At 41.7% G+C, this 23,034-nt stretch overlaps 2 protein-coding genes across 2 annotated transcripts in view; both read left to right on the top strand.

Moving 5' to 3' along the window:
• Nucleotides 1-349: 349 nt before the first annotated feature.
• On the top strand, nucleotides 350-15,541 carry LOC311149385 (tyrosine-protein kinase Srms-like; the record flags this gene model as incomplete). Its single annotated transcript, XM_084186564.1, has 8 exons — nucleotides 350-862; nucleotides 10,924-11,045; nucleotides 11,623-11,789; nucleotides 13,524-13,671; nucleotides 14,044-14,202; nucleotides 14,532-14,713; nucleotides 14,984-15,140; nucleotides 15,342-15,541. Exons 1-8 carry the CDS (start codon nucleotides 516-518, stop codon nucleotides 15,539-15,541), a joined length of 1,482 nt encoding a protein of 493 aa, XP_084042690.1. The 5' UTR covers nucleotides 350-515.
• Nucleotides 15,542-18,141: 2,600 nt separating this feature from the next.
• The window catches only part of LOC311149637 (intermediate filament family orphan 2-like), a gene marked incomplete at both ends in the record, with an annotated part of 30,617 nt that continues 25,724 nt past the window's right edge, over nucleotides 18,142-23,034 (top strand). The window contains one exon of the mRNA XM_084186830.1: nucleotides 18,142-18,677. Coding sequence (XP_084042956.1) covers nucleotides 18,142-18,677 — 536 coding nt within the window. The remainder of the gene's footprint in view (nucleotides 18,678-23,034) is intronic.

A 23,034-nucleotide genomic window follows, 5' to 3' on the forward strand; every position in this document is an offset into this window, starting at 1 on the left:
GGTTCACAGATGTAGCGACAGCGGGAAATGTCTAGTGTTCCAAACCAAAACCCTGGGACTGCACGCATTTCGTGGACCTGGCTCAGCAAATGCCACTTGCAGTGCAGAGATTTTGACCGTATTCCAGAGAGATGCGGTATTTGGTTATCATTCATTGGAGGACAAGTATAGGTAGGCTATTTCCTATTTTTTAGGCGCACTTGGCAAATGACTGAGGACCAATGTGGGCACAATTGGACATGGATATCGTCTCCTCTCTACAATATGTCGTTTCCGCATTCCCACGGCCAACAGTATTGTGTCCCTGATCCATCTCAACATAAAACAGGTTTCTCCTGATTATCAACCTATTTATCGCTGATGCAGCACTATGTTTGCTGTGAAGGAGATAAAGGGCAGCTCGAAGACGTCTCGAAACTGTATAGGCCTCTGGCTTTCCTATTAACACATTTATTTTCGCGTCGTAGTGTCGTGGTTCCCTAAAATAAACTGGATACCTCGGCGACTGGCTTGGGATGGAAGGTTGTTGTCGTAGTTGCATGCCCTGCTTTAGTCGACTATGGAACTGGATATGGCCCGAATTCCATTACCCAAATATGACCCGACCAGCCGAAATCCCCACTATTTCAGGTGATATCCGTGCCCCGTCACCCAAGAAGAAACAGACTCAGCTCTATGCGGCTCTTTTCGATTTCGAAGCCAGGAGCGAGGAAGAGCTGACTATCAAGGAAGGTGACAAGCTGTCAGTAATAGAAAAGAGGGGGGATTATGTGCTTGCCAAAAAACTTACCGGTTCGATGGAGTCCGGACTGGTCCCGGCTACATATGTGGCCATTCTACAGGACGAGTTCGCTAATCACAAGTGAGTGGCGCGTCTATGCGCGCGGGCAACCTAATTATTGTTTCATTCATAATATGCAGTTGAGATTTCACCATGTTTCATTCACTCGTTTCGGGTTTGATTGGCTATTGTCCACCATATTGTGTAGGATCATGTTTAACCTTCCAGGTTTACCAAGAAGGTATCCCGCTAAGCATGAACCGACAGCGACGTCTTTTGGACGTATTATTTTGGTCCTGTTTGGACCAGCTGTCTTTTTTTGGTATGATCTGGACCGGCCTTAATTGATTTCAGGACCCATAGCCGCGGGAAGTAGGGGGTGCTGCTGAAAAATTTGAATTATTATTATTACATTTTTTTCTTCACAAAAGTAGTGGGCTGTGCCTTTTACTAGTCCTGTATTAGAGGACAAATATAGCCTTCTTTAGCATAGCTCGGGCAAAAAAAATGCAGCACTCTGCAACATCTTCCTGCAGCTATATCTGGAAGGGCCTTGATTTGGCTAAAACATACACTATATATACAAAAGTTTGTGGACAGCCCTTCAAATTAATGAATTTGGCTATTTCAGCCACACCCGTTGCTGACAGGTGTATAAAATTGAGCACAACGCCATGCAATCTCCATAGACAAACATTGGCAGTAGAATGGCTTTACTGAAGAGCTCAGTGACTTTCAATGTGGCACCGTAATAGGATGCCAACTTTCCAACAAGTCAGTTCGTCAAATTTCTGCCCTGCTAGAGCTTCCCCGGTCAACTGTAAGTGCTGTTATTGTTAAGTGGAAACTTCTAGGAGCAACAACGGCTCTGCCGTGAAGTGTTAGGCCACACAAGCGCACAGAACGGTGCTGATGCGCTTAGCGCGTAAAAATCCTATATCCTCGGTTGCAACACTCACTACCGAGTTCCAAACTGCCTCTGGAAGCAACGTCAGCACAAGAACTGTTCGTCGGGAGCTTCATAACATGGGTTTCCATGGTCGAGCAGCCGCACACAAGCCTAAGATCACCATGCGCAACGCCAAGCATTGGCTAGAGTGGTGTAAAGCTCGCCGCCATTGGACTCTGGTGCAGTGGAAACACGTTCTCTGGAGTGATGAATTACGCTTCACCATCTGGCAGACCGACGGACGAATCTGGGTTTGGCAGATGCCAGGAGAATGCTACCAGCCCCAATGCATCAGAGGAGGTTGGTGGCACCTTAATTGGGGAGGATGGGCTCATGGTAATGGCTGGTGTGGAATAAGTGGAATGGCATCAAACACATGGTTTCCATGTGTTTGATGCCATTCCATTTGCACCGTTCCGGACATTATTATGAGCCGTTCTCCACTCAGCAGCCTCCACTAAAATGCATAGTGCCAACTGTAAAGTTTGGTGGAGGAGGAAGAATGGTCTGGGGCTGTTTTTCATGGTTCGGGCTAGGCCCCTTAGTTCCAGTGAAGGGAAATCTTAACGCTACAGCATACAATTACATTCTAGACGATTCTGTGCTTCCAACTTTGTGGCAACAGTTTGGGGAAGGCCCTTTCCTGTTTCAGCATAACAATGCCCCCGTGCACAAAGTGAGGTCCATACAGAAATGGTTTGTCGAGATCGGAGTGGAAGAACTTGACTGGCCTGTACAGAGCCCTGACCTCAACCCCATCGAAATCCTTTGGGATGAATTGGAACACCGACTGCGAGCCAGGCCTAATCGCCCAACATCAGTGTTTCGACCTCACTAATGCTCTTGTGGTTGAATGGAAGCAAGTCCCCGCAGCAATGTTCCAACATCTAGTGGAAAGCCTTCCCAGAAGAGTGGAGGCTGTTATAGCAGCAAAGGGGGGACAGACTCCATATTAATCCCCATGATTTTGGAATGAGATGTTCGATGAGCCGGACCAAATCTGAACCAATCAGAGACATCTATGGTTCACAAGTTTGGACAGCACAGTACAGCACAGTACAGTACAGTAGAGCACAGCAGAGTACAATACAGTAAAGAAAAGTAAAGTATAGTTCAGTACAGTAGAGCACAGTAGAGTACAGTATGGTACAGTACAGTTTAATTAGTAGAGTACAATAAAAGAAAAGTATAGTTCAGTAGAGTATAGTACAGCATAGTGTACTCTACTGAACTAAACTGTACTGAACTCTACTCTACTGAATTAAACTATACTGTACTCTACTCTACTGAATTAAACTACTGTACCATATTGTACTGGACTCTACTGAATAAAACTCTACTGTCCTGTACCGTACTGAACTGTGCCGTACCGTACTGTGCTGTTCAACTTGTGAAACATAGCCAAGACGTCTATGATTCGTTCAGATTTGGTCTGGTCCGGACCGACCAAATTTCTACTTGTTTGTGGGTGGGGTTCATTAGAATAATACCCTGCATGCTTTGCAAGTGTTTGTTTTTTAAATTAAAATTTTGGTCATTCAGCAGGTGCACTTATCCAGAGCGACTCACAATTCAGTGCAGTGTTTCCCCTAGGATTTTTTTCAGCAGCGGTGGCAAAGTTAGTGGGGGGGGGGGATAGTGGACTCTGCAGCCAACTTTTTGCTGTTTTAAAGCTAATTTCCAGCAATTCTACACGTTTTGCCATGCGGCATAGAGAACATTTTACAGTTTAGAAGTTAGTTTCCTGCAAATCTACACATTTTGTCGTGGGGCTGAGAGAAAACATTTCAGTTTTAAAGCTAATTTCCATGCAATTCTACACATTTTGCAATGGAGCTGAGAAATGTTTTGATTTTAAAGCAAACTTCCTGCAATTCTACACGTTTTACCATGGCTTATACCGTGTTCTTATGCTGAGTGACTCAACATTATAACAAAATCAATGGGGGCCCTATGCCATGACATTTTTTGAATTTTTGATTCTCCCTGACTGTCTAGTTTTTATTTTGGTGATTGTTACTTCTCAAAGATTGTCTTATATAAATAAATAAATAAATATATAGTTTTATTATCTTTTCTACATACTTTTATCTGGTTTTAGTCATTTAAGTTTACACAGAATTGTTTCTACCATCCCAGAAATTATTTTAATATATATATATATATATATATATATATATATATATATATATATATATATATATATATACTGAACAAAAGTATAAATGCAACATGCAACAATTTCAACGATTTTGCTGAGTTACAGTTCATATAAGGAAATCAGTCAATTGAAAATAAATGTATTAGGCCCTAATCTATGGATTTCACATGACTGTGCAGGGGCGCAGACATGGGTGGGCCTAAGAGGGCAAAGGCTCCCACTGGGGAGCCAGGCCCAGCCAATCAGAATGAGTTTTCCCTCAAAAAAGGGCTTTATTACAGACAGAAATACTCCTCAGTTTCATCAGCTGTCCGGGTGGCTGGTTTCAGACGATCCCGCAGGTGAAGATGCTGGATGTGGAGGTCCTTGGCTGGCAGGGTTACACATGGTGTGCGGTTGTGAGGCCGGTTGGACGTACAGTTGAAGTCGGAAGTTTACATACACTTAGGTTGGAGTCATTAAAACTCGTTTTTCAACCACTCCACAAATTTCTTGTTAACAAACTATAGTTTTGGCAAGTCGGTTAGGACATCTACTTTGTGCAGGACACAAGTACTATTTCCAACAATAGTTTAGAAACAGATTATTTCACTTATAATTCACTGTATTACAATTCCAGTGGGTCAGAAGTTTACATACACTACGTTGACTGTGCCTTTAAACAGCTTGGAAAATTCCAGAAAATGATGTCATGGCCTTAGAAGCTTCTGATAGGCTAATTGACATCATTTGAGTCAATTGGAGGTGGTACCTGTGGATGTATTTCAAGGCCTACCTTCAAACTCAGTACCTATTTGCTTGACATCATGGGAAAATCAAAAGAAATCAGCCAATATCTCTGAAAAAAAATTGTAGACCTCCACAAGTCTGGTTCATCCTTGGGAGCAATTTCCAAACGCCTGAAGGTACCACGTTCATCTGTACAAATAATAGTACGCAAGTATAAACACCATGGGACCACGCAGCCGTCATACCGCTCAGGAAGGAGACACATTCTGTCTCCTAGAGATGAACGTACTTTGGTGGAAAAGTGCAAATCAATCCCAGAACAGCAGCAAAGGACCTTGTGAAGATGCTGGAGGAAACAGGTACAAAAGTATTTATATCCACAGTAAAACGAGTCCTATATCGACATAACCTGAAAGGCCGCTCAGCAAGGAAGAAGCCACTGCTCCAAAACCGCCATAAAAAAGCCAGACTAAGGTTTGCATCTGCACATGGGGACAAAGATCTTACTTTTTGGAGAAATGTCCTCTGGTCTGATGAAACAAAAATAGAACTGTTTGCCCATAATGACCATCGTTATGTTTGGAGGAAAAAGGGGGTTGCTTGCAAGCCGAAGAACACCATCCCAACCGTGAAGCACGGGGGTGGCAGCATCATGCTGTGCGGGTGCTTTACTGCAGGAGGGACTGGTGCGCTTCACAAAATAGATGGCATCATGAGGAAGGAAAATTATGTGGATATATTGAAGCAACATCTCAAGACATCAGTCAGGAAGTTAAAGCTTGGTCGCAAATGGGTCTTCCAAATGGACAATGACCCCAAGCATACTTCCAAAGTTGTGGCAAAATGGCTTAAGGACAACAAAGTCAAGGTATTAGAGTGGCCATCACAAAGCCCTGAGCTCAATCCTATAGAACATTTGTGGGCAGAACTGAAAAAGCGTGTGCGAGCAAGGAGGCCTACAAACCTGACTCCGTTACACCAGCTCTGTCAGGAGGAATGGGCCAAAATTCACCCAACTTATTGTGGGAAGCTTGTGGAAGGCTACCCAAAACGTTTGACCCAAGTTAAACAATTTAAAGGCAATGCTACCAAATACTAATTGAGTGTATGTAAACTTCTGACCCACTGGGAATGTGATGAAAGAAATAAAAGCTGAAATAAATAATTCTCTCTACTATTATTCTGACATTTCACATTCTTAAAATAAAGTGGTGATCCTAACTGACCTAAGACAGGGAATTTTTACTAGGATTAAATGTCAGGAATTGTGAAAAACTGAGTTTAAATGGATTTGGCTAAGGTGTATGTAAACTTCCGACTTCAACTGTATTGCCAAATTCTCTAAAACGACGTTGGAGGCAGCTTATGGTAGAGAAATTAACATTACATTATCTGGCAACAGCTCTGGTGGACATTCCTGCATGCCAATTACACGCTCCCTCAAAACTTGAGACATCTGTGGCATTGTGTTGTGTGACAAAACCGCACATTTTAGAGTGGCCTTTTATTGTCCCCAGCACAAGGTGCACCTGTGTAATGATCATGCTGTTTAATCATCTTATTGATATGCCACACCTGTCAGGTGGATTATATTGGCAAAGTAGAAATGATCACTAACAGGGATGTAAACAAATGTGGGCACCAAATTTGAGCGAAATAAGCTTTTTGTGTGTATGGAACATGTCTGGGATCTTTTATTTTAGCTCATGTAACATGGGACCAACACTTTACATGTTGCGTTTATATTTTTGTTCAGTGTGTGTGTATGTATATATATATATAATACACACACACACACACACAGTGCATTCGGAAAGTATTCAGACCCCTTCCCTTTTTCCACATTTTATTACGTTACAGCCTTATTCTAAAATGGATTAAACACATTTTGTCCCTCATCAATCTACACACAATACCTCATAATGACAAAGCGAAAACAAGTTTTTATAAATGTTTGCAAATTTATTAAAAATAAAAAACAAATATTCAGACCCTTTGCTATGAGACTCGAAATTGAGCTCAAGCGCATCCTGTTTCCATTGATCATCCTTGAGATGTTTCTACAACTGGATTGGAGTCCACCTGTGGTAAATTCAATTGATTGAACATGATCTGGAAAGGCACACACCTGTCTATATAAGGTCCCATAGTTGACAGTGCATGTCAGAGCAAAAACTATGCCATGAGGTCGAAGGAATTGTCCGTAGAGCGCCGAGACAGGATTGTGTCGAGGCACAGATCTGGGGAAGGGTACCAAAATATTTCTGCAGCATTGAAGGTCCCCAAGAACACAGTGGCCTCCATCATTCTTAAATGGAAGAAGTTTGGAACAACAAAGACTCATCCTAGTGCTGGCTGCCCGGACAAACTGAGCAATTGGGGGAGAAGGGCCTTGGTCAGGGAGGTGACCAAGAACCCGATGTTCACTCTGACAGAGCTCCAGAGTTCCTCTGTGGAGATGGGAGAACCTTCCAAAAGGACAACCATCTCTGCAGCACTCCACCAATCAGGCCTTTATGGTAGAGTGACCACACGGAAGCCACTCCCCAGTAAAAGGCACATTACAGCCCGCTTGGAGTTTGCCAAAAGGCACCTAAAGGACTCTCAGACCATGAGAAACAAGATTCTCTGGTTTGATAAAACAAAGATTGAACTCTTTGGCCTGAATGCCAAGCGTCACGTCTGGAGGAAACCTGGCACCATCCCTACGGTGAAGCATGGTGGTGGCAGCATCATGCTATGGGGATGTTTTTCAGCGGCAGGGACTGGGAGGCTAGTCAGGATAGAGGGAAAGATGAACGGAGCAAAGTACAGAGAGATCCTTGATGAAAACCTGCTCCAAAGTGCTCAGGACCTCAGACTGGGGTGAAGGTTCACCTTCCAACAGCACAAACGACCCAAAGCACACAGCCGAGACAACGCAGGAGTGGCTTCGGGACAAGTCTCTGAATGTTCTTGAGTGGCCCAGCCAGAGCCCGGACTTGAACCCGATCGAACATCTCTGGAGAGACCTGAAAATAGCTGTGCAGCGACGCTCCCCATCCAACCTGACAGAGCTGGAGAGGATCTGCAGAGAAGAATGGGAGAAACTCCCCAAATACAGGTGTGTCAAGCTTGTAGCGTCATACCCAAGAAGACTTGAGGCTGTAATTGCTGCCAAACGTGCTTCAACAAAGTACTGAGGAAAAGGTCTGAATCCTAATGTCAATGTAATATTTGTTTTTTTATTAAAAACCTGTTTTTGCTTCATTATTTTGGGGTATTGTATGTAGATTGATTGAGGGAAAATAACAATTTAATCCATTTTATAATAAGGCTGTAACGTAACAAAATGTGGAAAAAGGGGTCTGAATACATTCCGAATGCGCTGTAAGTGCAGTTGACAGATGGGAGCGATAATAAATATTATATTTAACAATCTTCAGTACGTGCTGTTGAAATTTGGCCATAGAATCAATGACCAAAAAATAAGTATTTTCAACGTCTGTAAATGATGTATTTCCAACGTTCATTCGGAACCGAAGATCAACCTGATCTGAACGTCTGGAAAAAAAATTCAACTATAATTTTAAAACCCCTTTTAACGTACGGAAAATACGTATTTTCAACATCCGGAAAATACATATTTTTTTACGTCCGGAAGATACAGTGGGGAAGAAAAGTATTTAGTCAGCCACCAATTGTGCAAGTTCTCCCACTTAAAAAGATGAGAGAGGCCTGTAATTTTCATCATAGGTACACGTCAACTATGACAGACAAATTGAGAAAAGAAAATCCAGAAAATCACATTGTAGGATTTTTTATGAATTTATTTGCAAATTATGGTGGAAAATAAGTATTTGGTCACCTACAAACAAACAAGATTTCTGGGTCTCACAGACCTGTAACTTCTTCTTTAAGAGGCTCCTCTGTCCTCCACTCGTTACCTGTATTAATGGCACCTGTTTGAACTTGTTATCAGTATAAAAGACACCTGTCCACAACCTCAAACAGTCACACTCCAAACTCCACTATGGCCAAGACCAAAGAGCTGTCAAAGGACACCAGAAACAAAATTGTAGACCTGCACCAGGCTGGGAAGACTGAATCTGCAATAGGTAAGCAGCTTGGTTTGAAGAAATCAACTGTGGGAGCAATTATTAGGAAATGGAAGACATACAAGACCACTGATAATCTCCCTCGATCTGGGGCTCCACGCAAGATCTCACCCCGTGGGGGCAAAATGATCACAAGAACGGTGAGCAAAAATCCCAGAACCACACGGGGGGACCTAGTGAATGACCTGCAGAGAGCTTGGACCAAAGTATCAAAGCCTACCATCAGTAACACACTACGCCGCCAGGGACTCAAATCCTGCAGTGCCAGACGTGTCCCCCTGCTTAAGCCAGTACATGTCCAGGCCCGTCTGAAGTTTGCTAGAGTGCATTTGGATGATCCAGAAGAGGATTGGGAGAATAATAATAATAATAATAATAATAATAATAATAATAATAATAATAATAATAATAATAATAATATGCCATTTAGCAGACGCTTTTATCCAAAGCGACTTACAGTCATGCGTGCATACATTTTTGTGTATGGGTGGTCCTGGGGATCGAACCCACTACCTTGGCGTTACAAGCGCCGTGCTCTACCAGCTGAGCTACAGAGGACCACATATGGTCAGATGAAACCAAAATAGAACTTTTTGGTAAAAACTCAACTCGTCGTGTTTGGAGGACAAAGAATGCTGAGTTGCATCCAAAGAACACCATACCTACTGGGAAGCATGGGGGTGGAAACATCATGCTTTGGGGCTGTTTTTCTGCAAAGGGACCAGGACGACTGATCCGTGTAAAGGAAAGAATGAATGGGGCCATGTATCGTGAGATTTTGAGTGAAAACCTCCTTCCATCAGCAAGGGCATTGAAGATGAAACGTGGCTGGGTCTTTCAGCATGACAATGATCCCAAACACACCGCCCGGGCAACGAAGGAGTGGCTTCGTAAGAAGCATTTCAAGGTCCTGGAGTGGCCTAGCCAGTCTCCAGATCTCAACCCCATAGAAAATCTTTGGAGGGAGTTGAAAGTCCGTGTTGCCCAGCGACAGCCCCAAAACATCACTGCTCTAGAGGAGATCTGCATGGAGGAATGGGCCAAAATACCAGCAACAGTGTGTGAAAACCTTGTGAAGACTTACAGAAAACGTTTGACCTGTGTCATTGCCAACAAAGGGTATATAACAAAGTATTGAGAAACTTTTGTTATTGATCTAATACTTATTTTCCACCATAATTTGCTAATAAATTCATTAAAAATCCTACAATGTGATCTTTTGGATTTTTTTTCCTCATTTTGTCTGTCATAGTTGACGTGTACCTATGATGAAAATTACAGGCCTCTCTCATCTTTTTAAGTGGGAGAACTTGCACAATTGGTGGCTGACTAAATACTTTTTTTCCCCACTGTACGTCTTTTATACGTTTTTTTCAACATATTTTTGCTTACTGGGTAGGCTATCTTTAACATAATGTTTTATTTTAGGTTCCAAAAACAAGATTTGGCATGATCATTCTTTCAAATAGAACTAATTAAGATTAAATAATGTCAGTGTTTGTTGACAGTGTTGACAGAAGTGACACAGCACCCCTCCCTCCCTTCCTTCATGTTCACTACTGCACAGTTGACAGCATTGTAGTGTATAACAATGTCACTGTATTACATTTATGTATGTGGCTACCGTTTCCAAATAAAGTTCCTGTCTTTGTGCTCAGATTGGTGCAACTGCAGTCAAGTTGTAGCTTTAGGAACGACTCTATGGGAGGTACAGCAGTGGATACACACATTTTAAACAAATGATAATCTTTCAACTCAGCTCACACCCGCACCTGACAAGAGTTTCAGGTGAAACCTAAGTGTCATGGAAATGTACCTAGTGTTTGCAGCACAGCACAGCCGCAGCCATTCTTGATATTTAGTGTAAATAGCCTTCCTTACTCTCTGAATGGAGTCTAGCCTATGAACCACACCTACTTTTCCACTCAAAGCAGCTTGAGTATGAGAAATAGATCAATTATTAGATTACATTGATATTCGGGGGGTTCAATGCGGTTGTTTTTTAGGGGACAATATAAGATTTATAATTTAGCCTACCTCATCATGTTCATCCAATCTCGCCAGCCTGTCGTGCTTATTGTGTGAGTGTGTCGGTGTGTGTGATCTTGTCTGCTCCCGTGTGCAATTGTGCATGTGTCTCTTTTTTGTCTGTCTTCCTCTTTCCCTGTCTGTCTGTTCATCTATCCATCTGTCTACGTCTGTTGAGGTGGTACTATGGGAACATCAACCGGCTGAAGGCTGAGAAACTGCTCCTGGCTTCTCAGAATAAGGATGGCTCGTTCCTGGTGCGCATCAGCGAGAGCCACAGTGATGAATACACCATCTCCGGTAAGCCCATATTGCATGGTCACATGTTAATTACTTGGTAATAATCTGTGAATTTCATGTTTGTTTCTTTGGAATTAATTAACACAAGCACCATATGCACCATTTGGTAGCCTACCGGGTAGCTCTGTTGAATTAATTGAAGTAAATAGCAGAAAGGACCCATTGTTACCCACAGAGATCCTATTAAATTACATGTATTATATTAAATAGAGTTCAAATTTTTTATTATATGTTGTTACCACACAATTTCACTATTAAATAGTATGCAAACAAATACCAGTGGAAAAATGTGTGGGAAAGGAAGTGCAACCGTTCATTCACCAATGGGTGGCAATAAAGTACTTCCGTAGTTGAGAACCACCTTCATCTGATCACCCACTGTAAGCCAAGTGAGGAATGTCCAAGTCAATGCTCATATGTCTTGTTGCTAATATTACTTTGGCCAAGTGTGTGTGTGACAGAAGACATTTCAAAAGGAATACTTTTGGAATGTGTCTGTTATTGTGTACAAACCACCCTGCTTTTGAAATGTGTAAAATATAAAACAGTCAAATCATATTTGCCCTCTCCTCCACAGCCAGAAACGATGGGAAAGTGTTCCATTTCCGAATCCAGCGTTCATCGATCGGGGCGTTCCTTGTGTCAGACAAGATTTCCTTCGCCACTCTGGGGGAGCTAATCCAATACCACCAGAACAACTCCAGGAGTCTAGGAGTTCCTCTGGATGAGCCATGTGCACAGCAGGTGTGTGTACCACCCGGATCACAAACACACATCCAGAGTTTTTGGCCCACATATTCCCCGAAATCAAAACATACAAAATTATCTGTTCACTTTGACATAATTACGGAATCAAGAAGCGGTAGTGTAGTAGCAGTGATCAGGCTGTTTTTACTGGAGACCTCTCCGTGATTCAGGTCTCTTCTCTCTTCCTTCCCAGCAGAGATGATGTGACTGAGTCAGAGGCTGTGGAAAGCCCCGCCCGCAGACACACACAGGGCCTTTTTATTTCACAATTTCTTATTTCATAATTTTCTGCTTTTCAATTTGTGAATTTCTATAGTATTTGCATTTATATTTCTTAGCAGTTAGACTGATACTGTTGCAATTTTATACACAATTTGATTGTAGGTGTAGTTTAATTTGTGCCAAAATCATTGTTGTCCTCCATGTTCAATTTGACTAAAAAGAAGAGTACATAAGAAGCTCATACGAAGACTAGCATGTCTTTAATGCAGTTTTGACACTTCTGTGGCTTCCTCATTTTGTTGTTGTATGAAACACACAAACATGTAGACTGAGTCTCTGGAAAAGAAAGCCAGTTGTTTATTTCAAGTTCATCTATTCATGAGATTGAAAGGAGAAGATGTTACATTTCATTTGTATTTTTTATTTTATTTAACCATTGATGTTGTGTATTTTGATTTGCCAAGACGATCACAATGTAAACTTGGTAATCATTTAAGTATATATAAATCATCCTTTGTAGATTATTTATTGATCATTTATTGATTGACACACTACTTTTGTAGCACTTTATTATCTATGAGTCTAAGTATCAAATAATAAATTTGTCTTTTTAAAAGAGCTTGTGTTTTTAAAGAAACTTCCCTATCTTTGAATGTACTAAAGCCATCTGAGCATCATATACACACACACACGACGGGGCTGTAGTGGAGCGGGTCGAGAGCTTGAAGTTCCTCTGTGTCCACATCACTAAGAAATTAACACGATCCGCACACACCAACACAGTCGTGAAGAAGGCACGACAACGCCTCTTCCCCCTCAAGAGGCTGAAAAGATTTGGCATGGGCCCTCAGATCATCAAAACATTCTACAGTTGCACTACCTTAACCACAATGCTAACCTTATACCTAACCTTAAATTTTCAAAAAAGATTACTATTACCAATATTTACCTTGTGGCTGTGGTAACTAGTGACAACCCTTTTTTGCACACACACATGCATATTGACGCCACACACACACATATACACTCTTCCCATACGCTGCTGCTACTCTGTTTATTATCTATCCTGATTGCCTAGCCACTTTTACCCCTACCTACATGTACATATTACCTCTTACCTCAACTACCTCGTACCCCTGCACATTGACACGGTACCGGTAGTCCTTGTATAAAGCCTCATTATTGTTATCTATTGTGTTACTGTTTTCTATTTCTATTTGCTAATTTTCTTACTTTTTAACTCATTTTTGGGAAAGGGCTCATAAGTAAGCATTTCACGATAAAGTCTACACCTGTTGTATTCGGCGCATGTGACAAATACAATTGTATTTTATTTGACAGACATGCGTAATAATTTTCCTTGTAGTTTGCACTTTTGGGACTATTTCATTGGTTCCATTGTACTGGGCAAACAAAATGAAGCACAGCTGAGTTCTGTGCGGCTGTAACAGTGTTGTGGTGTCCAGTTAATGGAGGCTGCTTGTAACAGTGTTGTTGTGGTGTCCCCAGAGGGAGCTGTTTGACATGGAGCCCTGGGAGCGTCCTCGGGAGGAGTTTAAACTGCAAAGGAAGCTGGGGGAGGGCCACTTTGGAGAGGTGTGGGAGGCCCTGTGGATCAACCAGAACAAGAAGGTGGCCATCAAGATGCTCAAACAAGGTAAGCATGCTAGCTCTCGCTGCTATCATATTAACTACAGTGTTATACATGATTCAGCACACTACAAGCAGAATTGTGGCAAATATTTGAGTGACAATTGATGAGGGAATTATTTTCAAAGACATACTGCAGATGGGCAAATGCTGCAATGGCAAAACATTCTAAAAGGCAGGAACGCATGCATTCACAAAACACACAATTACATACTCTCTAACTTTGAGTCAGTCCATTCAGGTCAGGGCTCTCACATGGTTCATAAAGGGATTATAATGCTTCATAGGGTCAGTCCTAAGCTCCTTATCACATAAACTCTTACCTGGACAGCACTGATGTCAGCCTCTCTCTGTCTCTCTGTTTCTCTCTCCCCTGCAGAGGACACTAAGCAGGATGAGTTTGTGAAGGAGGTCCAGGCGCTAAAGAACCTTCACCACCCCAAGCTAATCCAGCTGCTGGCCCTGTGTTCCAGAGGAGAGCCCGTCTACATCGTCACTGAGCTCATGACCAAGGGCAGCCTCAAGTCCTACCTGGGCAGTGAGTCAGTCACACCCTCCCCTCTGTTCTGCAGTCTTTACATTGCATTCAGTGTGTGTGTGTTAACAGATGATTATGCTTGACCAATAACATAAGTATTCAAAAACCTCATCAGTCATTGGTTGCTTGGCTGAAAAAAATAATGTAATAGCAGGACTAATATAGGGCTTGCATATTAAATAGCTCCAACTCAGGTGACCTGACAAAGATCCATTTGAGATTGAAACGTTTTAAACTAATAAATGTACATGTTAAAGCAGTTGAGTAACTATGCAGACCTTATAATGCTTGACAGATCCTAACCCGTGTGCTCCCTGTGCTGTTCCCAGCGCCGGAGGGTCATGTACTGACCTCTGCCCACCTCATCTACATGGGCAGCCAGGTGGGCGAGGGCATGGCCTACCTGGAGGACCGACACATCGTGCACAGGGACCTGGCGGCCAGGAACATCCTGGTGGGAGATGACCTGGTCTGTAAGGTGGCTGACTTTGGACTGGCACGGATCATTAAGGTAAGGATATAATGGATGTGACATGAATGTGAAATGTATGGAGAAATGAAGAGAGAGAACCTATAGGTAAACTAATGCTTTAGAAAAATATACTGTATGTTGGGCTTACTTATCCTGGTTAATGAGAAATTGTTCACTCTCAGATAAAGCAAGGATTCTTGCTTAAAAAGCAATTTTTTGGGGCACATTTCCATGGGAATATGAAGAAATTCTTAGTCAACATAAATGGTTGGATATGTCCCCCCTCTCTGTGTGTGTGTGTGTGTGTAGGACAGTGTGTACACAGCCAGCAGAAGCACTAAGATCCCAGTGAGATGGACGGCCCCTGAGGCTGCTCTCTACCAGCGCTTCTCTGTCAAGTCTGACGTCTGGTCCTTTGGTGTGCTGCTCTATGAGATGATGTCACGAGGAAAGATGCCATACGACGGTGTGTGTGTGTCAAATCTTTTCAAGACAATATTCTTATTTTTACCATATACAACACATATCACAAGAGGAAAAGTCAATCCTCATTACAGTTAATCTATTACCTCTATCTGTAAAAATGCTTTTGAATATTTCCCTCTGAATAATATTTATTATTCTCCCTCTTTCGCTCTCGATCTCTCACACACACACACACACACAGGAAAGAGCAATAAGGAGGTGCTGGAGCTCCTGTCGACAGGCTACAGGTTGTCTTGTCCCAGTAGATGTCCCCCCAACATCTATCGCATTATGTTGGCGTGCTGGAACCCTGAGGCCTCCAAGCGGCCCTCCTTCCATGCCCTGCACAGCCAGCTAGACACCATCTACACCCGCATCTACTTCAAGACCATCGAGGTCTAGGTCTGGAGGAGGAGAAGGAAGAAGAGGAGGAGTAGGAGGCCAAGGGGTGACTGCACTGACAGACACAGACCAATGAAAAGCAGAGGGACTGCAAGACATTATCTAACATGGTGATCCTTTTCTTAAGTTGTCTTGGTTTTGTCATTGATGTTGTTTTTATTCGAGGTTATGTGCAATAAATAGCCCCTCCTGGGGAAACGGAGGAAGGAGAGGAGAGGAGAGGAGGGCAGGAGAAGTGGAGCCACTGTTACAGCCCACCGAGGCCCTATTCTACAGTTTGCCCCACTGCACACAGGCCACAGGCCAAATGGCCAGTCATACAGAAAGTGCCTATATGTTTACACACTAGAGACTAATCTCATAGAGACAGCTCACACAGTCCACAGTGATGGAGGACATGGTCATTGAGACTGGAGAGTGAGCCATAGAGGACATCTTTTGGAATTCACTGTTCTACCAATGGAATATTTTATTTTTAACTGATGCAATTTTGAACTGTCAGCGCATTATATTGAGAAGATATATTAATACAGTTTGGGAAATATGAGCCATATCATAAATGTCCTTTATTCTACTTTGATTGAGTCTCTTCCATATCTCGACTCTGCCATTGGGTATTTAACAACAGAAATTATTATAATAAAATATTTTCTAGATAACTGTCCTGTTTCAGTGTGTGTGTGTGTGTACATTAGGAAGAACATACAATTATAATGCTTCATTTGTGTACAAAAAACCGTAACCAATCAATCTCTTTAAATCCTCCATAAAATAATGGGAAAGCCACACCAAACTCAGGTGCTGTAATCTTAGCTCATTTACAGCTGGCCGCACCGCGGCGCTGTCCACTCCCTTGGTGCTGAATCCGCAGCCAACTTTCATGACCGCTAAACGCAGTGCCGTCCATTTGTGCCGAATTCATTTTCGTCCGCAGTTAGTCTTTCAGCGATATTTGGTGAATCTGAGAAAAGGGGGAAAATCTTTTCAATTAAATTAATATTACCACAATTTTATTTGGTGTGTTTGAATAAAATAGAAGTAGTTATAGGTCAAGTCTACAGTAGCATAAATTGGCAGCTGGAGTAAAATGCATTTTGACTAATGTTATTGTTTCTTATTATTATGGCCAGTAGGCCTACAGCATAAGCTCAGCGAAGCTCACCAGCTGGGTATACAGTGCATTCGGAAAGTATTCAGACCCTTTGACTTTTTCCATTTTGTTATGTTACAGCCTTATTCTAAAATCGATTAAATAGTTGTTTCCCCTCATCAATCCATTGAAGAATGATGGAGGCCACTGTGTTCTTGGGGACCTTCAATGCTGCAGAAATGTTTTGGTACCCTTCCCCATATCTGTGCCTCGACACAATCCGCTCTCGGAGCTCTACGGACAACTCCTTCGACTTCGTGGCTTGGTTTTTGCTCTGACATGCACTGTCAACTGTGGGACCTTATATAGACAGGTGTGTGCCTTTCCAAATCATGTCCAATCAATTGAATTTACCACAGGTGGACTCCAATCAAGTTGTAGAAACATCTTAAGGATGATCAATGGAAACAGGATGCACCTGAGCTCAATTTCGAGGCTCATAGCAAAGGGTCTGAATACTTATGTAAATAAGGTATTAATGTTTTTTATTTTTAATACATTTGGAAAAATGTCTATAAACCTGTTTTCGCTTTGTCATTATGGGGTATTGTGTGTAGATTGATGAGGGAAAAAATGTATTGAATCAATTTTAGAATAAGGCTGTAACATAAATGTGGAAAAAGGGAAGGGGTCTGAATACTTTCCGAATGCGCTGTACATACATACATAGCAGGATCTATGAGTTGACCAGATAACTTTGATAAACAACCAGAAATAACTATTGATTTTCTGGTTCATTATGAAAGCTACATTTAGATATGTTTAAAACATGCCGATTCAAGCTTATCTTTCTAAAAAATAAATAAAAAGTTATTTCAGAATATTCAGGCAAGTTAGCTGGCGGGCAGGTGGGGCGTAGCAGTGGAGAGGGTGTTTTCATTTGGCTGTAACATAATACCAGTAATAGGGTCAGAGCCTTGTTTTCAGGCTTCTTCGGCAGCATCTGGCTCACTGGGACGACTCTATTAAAAAGGATGGGCATCGCAGGAGAAATGAATGAATGCGAATGACTTTGGAAAAACTAGTTAAAATATCAGCAGCAATACGGAGAAGGTGCGGGTTCAGAAAGTGCGCAGGCTACATAGCCTGGGGCTAAATAGCGTCCTTAACCATTTTGCGTGGAGATGCATTCGCCTTCAACAAGAGCATCATGAAGAAGGTGACATACGTATTTTATCTTTATGTCGAGTCTACATGCCTACATTGCCCAAGATGACACAATGACATGGCGTTCACAGCAATGGTTGCGAGATTTGTAGTCGCATAAGCTCATTTCAAAGAATCACATCATCGCGGACCGCATTGTGGAGGGCTGGCCTATTTGTACGGCAGGGCGGGGGTGAAAAATCCAGTAGGCCTAGTAGTAGGCTAATTGAAGATGACCAGTTAAGCCCCTCGGAATACCGTGGCGATTTTTTATTGAATGTATTGCCCATTGAACTCAAACGAAATGATGAATTCGATGGCCTTTGCTGAGGGTTCGCAATCTCCGGGTGCCGCTGGGGTCCCCGTTGGAGCGCCAGCGTCCGGTACTAGTGCTAGGGTGTCTAGTGCCCTACGGAACGATCTGGGTTCCAATATTCATGCCTTGAAAACCCTTAACCTGCGATTTAGATGTTTCCTTGCTAAAGTTCATGAATTGGAGCGTAGAAACAAGTTGTTAGAAAATCAACTACAGCTAGCATTGGAGCAATCCCGCTACAGAGCCTACTTTAGCCGAGAACAAACAACCCAAACGGGCGCTTTGGACCTGTCTCTGGCTGGATTCCAGCAACGGGTAGACCTACCAGGTACGATATGGAACTTCACCCACACAAGGAGGTTTGGGGACCGACTCGAGACTAGGCTCCACAGCCCCGGGGTGTCATGGATGCAGCCGGATGGTGTTGGTGTTGGAGTTCAAGTCGACACCGTCACCCCAGAACTGCGAGCCCTGTACAATGTGTTAGCTAAAATCAAGAGAGATAGAGACGAGTACAGAAAAAAGTAAGTGATGTCACTTTCAATTAACCCTTTCAATTGTTAAGTTGTCAAGCAAACTTTTGCAAAGATGCAATCAATCAAGCCATTCAGAACAAGGCATCTCACAATCTTATCCAAGTGTCTGACAAATGTTTTTACTTATTTGACAGATTGTTGAGGACCTTGTTGAACTTGGTGAGAAGTTGTTGATAGGTTGTTGACAAGTTCTTGTTTACTTTACATTTACATACAAATTGTAGCAACCTTGTGTTCAGAGGTTTCAGCCCCTTGGTCTAAAGCTTAAGGTGTTGGGCTGATGGTTGCAGGGACCCAGGTTCTGTTTGGGCTACCCTCTGAATTCGCTACACTGGTGTCAGAACTGAGATGGCACTGTCGGGAATCCAATGTAAGTGTGTCTCATTGTTATGGGTGCAAGGGATTTGTGAGAGTGAAGTGCAGGATGTGCTTTGCTTTCTGAAATAAGGCCAGTAAGTTACCTTACAATACCTAGTGATCTTGTCAAGAGGTTCAAGACCCTTCCAGCCCCCTCCAGCTGTAACTTTTGTAATTAGTGTTTCTACACTCAGTTTTGAACAGTAATGACTAGTGCCTCAAAGGCTTGAATCTGTCATTTCTTACCCACGCCATATCATCACAATGTACTGGAAAACTGCCACTGCCACTGGCAATTTCATTTGATTATATTTTATATAAAACATCAGAAAGAGCATAAAACTCTTGTCATAAACAAAGACTGGCAAATATTGTTATTAGGTAATAAAGTGTCCTATTTATATAATGAATATGAATTCGGAGGACAGAAATTATTAAATATTAAAGCATTAGACCTATCACTAAAAGCTTCAGTCATATAAAAGTTATACTTAAATCCGAACTGGTTCTCTAGCAAATTAGTAAGATTGTCTCACCCAATGTTCAAGAATGGCCTTTTTCCCGTTATTCCAATTACAACCTCTCACTTTCAGTTATTTGAAAAGCAAATAATCTCCCAAATATCACTATTTCTAAAACAAGCCATAGAAAGTTGGTTGCAATTTCAATTTAATTGTCCAGAAATGACAGAACAAATAATGCAACAAATATTGTGGTTAAACTCAAATATACTAATTGACAAAAAAACTATTTTTTTTGACAAAATGTTTAAAAAAGGTATAATCTTCGTAAATGATATCATCGGTAGGACTGGTGGAGTTATGTCACACATGCAGCTAACAAAAACATATGGAAATGTCTGCTCTACCCAAAATTACAACCAAATAATTGCAGCCTTACCGCAAAAATGGAAGAGGAAAGTGGAAGGGGGAGAAAGTAAGGAACTTGTCTGTCGGCCTTGCATTAAATAACATAATTGGTTAAAGAAAACTGTGATAAATAAAAAAGTATACCAGTTTCATTTAAGGACCAAAGGATTGACAGCCGTCCCATATAGATTGCAAAATAGTTGGGAAGAGATTTTTGACGTACCGATCCCATGGCATAGTGTTTATGAACTGATACGCAAAACAACACCGGATTCAAAACTTAGAATCTTTCAATTTTAAATGATTATATAAAATTCTTGCTACCAATAGAATGTTATTTATATGGGGGAGACAATCTTCCCAGCTCTGTAGATTTTGCTGCGAAGAGACAGAATCATTAGATAATTTGTTTTTGTACTGTCCATTTGTAGCTTGTTTTTGGACACAGGTCCAGGAGTGGCTAAAGGATTGCAATATTTACCTGGAGCTAACCTTGCGGGTACTATTTAATGAAGCTGCCAGTTGAGGACCTGTGAGGCGTCTGTTTCTCAAACTAGACACTAATGTATTTGTCCTCTTGCTCAGTTGTGCACCGGGGCCTCCCACTCCCCTGTCTATTCTGGTTAGAGCCAGTTTGCGCTGTACTGTGAAGGGAGTAGTACACAGCGTTGTACGAGATCTTCAGTTTCTTGGCAATTTCTCGCATGGAATAACCTTCATTTCTCATAACAAGAATAGACTGTCGAATTTCAGAAGAAAGTTATTTGTTTCTGGCCATTTTGAGCTTGTAATCAAACCCACAATTGCTGATGCTCCAGATACTCAACTAGTCTCAAGAAGGCCAGTTTTATTGCTTCTTTAATCAGCACAACAGTTTTCAGCTGTGCTAACATAATTGCAAAATGGTTTTCTAATGATCAATTAGCCTTTTAAAATGATAAACTTGAATTCGCAAACACAATGTGCCATTAGAACACAGGACTGATGGTTGCTGACAATGGGCCTCTGTACGCCTATGTAGATATTCCATTAAAAATCAGCCATTTCCAGCTACAATAGCCATTTACAACATTAACAATGTCTACACTGTATTTCTGATCAATTTGATGTTATTTTAATGGACAAAAAATTTGCTTTTCTTTCGAAAACAAGGACAAAATATGAAATATGTTGGTAGCTTGAGGGTTAAGATCATGATGTAATATTATGGCCCCTCAGTATTGTCTTGAACAGCTGGTCTGGGAGCAGGGGAAGTGGAGAGTCCTAAGCTGTTCCTGTCTGCACTGGGAATTAAATGGCAGCATGCCATCAGACACTCATCATGCCACAACCCCCCCCCCCCACACACACACACACACACACACTGAAGGGAGTGAATCACAATGATTCTTCACAAAATCGCAATTCTAGACTGTCACAAAGGTATGTTCTTATTGATAAGTGGGAGGCTGGAAGGAAGGGCTTGGCAGTTTAGGAACTATGCTTCTGCGTTTCATTTGTTGCTTTTTTAATACCAGAACTATTTCAATTGTTATTGTATGGTAAGTGTGTAGGCTAAGTATGTTATTTTAAAACTTGACACAAAAACAACAATTTTGAGAAGCACCAGTTTCAGACAATTTACCCCAACACACAAGTGTAGTCGTAGTAGCCTTTCGTACAACCCACAACATAAGACAAATAATTAACTGGCCATATTATGCTACTGAAAATAAATGTACTTGACCCTAGGTCCATTCCTTTTCAGATCTACCAGTGTTTAGTGAATTATTTTGTTGTGATTACATGTGTAATGGAGTGTACGTCCACTAACGTTTGAACATCTTGAAGAACGATCTGGCCTTAATGGCAATGTACTCTTATAAACTACACCCGGCACAGCCAGAAGAGGACTGGCCACCCCTCAGAGCCTGGTTCCTCTCTAGGTTTCTTCCTAGGTTCCTGCCTTTTTTAGGGAGTTTTTCCCTAGCCACCGTGCTTCTACATCTGCATTGCTTGCTGTTTGGGGTTTTAGGCTGGGTTTCTGTATAAGCACTTTGTAACATCTGCTGATGTAAAAAGGGCTTTATAAATACATTTGATTGATTTGATTGAAATGTTGCTAGTCATACAAAAGCTGACCTCATCAGTAAGAAAGATGTCAGCAACTACAGTTCCAGCTATGATGTTTAATGACAATTATATTTACGGGGGTTATAAATGTGTGTGTGTGTGTGGTTTCTGAAAGTACAGAATAAAGAGAGAGAAATGATTTGTGATTAAAATACAATATCAGGATATAGCAATATTACAATGAAGTAACATATTAATCTTCTATAACAGTAAATAAGTCACATTGACAATAGCTAGGTTTTGTTAAGTTGCGTCAATTCAAATCTGGTATTAGGAACAAAAGAGGTCAATACACGTCTTCTAAAATAGACTAGTATTTTAATGAATGCAAACCACTTCAATGGTAAATATGATGTTCGTATATACGGGGCCACTGAAATACCACACAGGGCACTCAGAGAACTGATGCATTGTTCTAAGTTCTTCTTCAAATACTCTGACAGAGATAGTTCCCGCTCCCTGCTGGCCAATCAGAGTAGAGACTGAGCGTGGTTTAGACTTACTCAGCCAATCGTTGGCGCACAGGCTGGTCCCAGACCCTTGGCGCTCCACCGTTGCACACTGTTGCCAGGCATAAGTTGTTATCATCACAACTTGTAGAGTCAGCACCTTTTTGCAGTACACATGTCCTTGAGTATGATGGTTTAACAAAGAGGCAGTGTTCGTGTATGTGAGAATCACAAGTTCTTATCTCATCCTACCCCCTAACGTTCCTCACATGAATCACAGCTTGTTATGTGAAACAATTTATATCAGTACAGTACAAACCCATTATGTTTAATCATTAATGCATTCCTTCTAATCTAGGCATCACATCTAGATCCCCACAGTTTCTATCCAATTGGCTACAGATTTTCATGTGAATATAAAAAAATCCACATAAAGAAAATATTCGCATTTTCCCACCAGTGGTGTGTTTCCACACAACAGACTTGTTCCGGATAAAAATCAGTGCGTGATGACGTAGTGCACACAAAATGTACTTTGTCGCTTAAGTTTTTATCAGT

This window comes from Coregonus lavaretus (assembly GCF_964263955.1).
Source record: "Coregonus lavaretus genome assembly, chromosome: 22".
In the NCBI taxonomy this organism is placed as follows: domain Eukaryota; kingdom Metazoa; phylum Chordata; class Actinopteri; order Salmoniformes; family Salmonidae; genus Coregonus; species Coregonus lavaretus.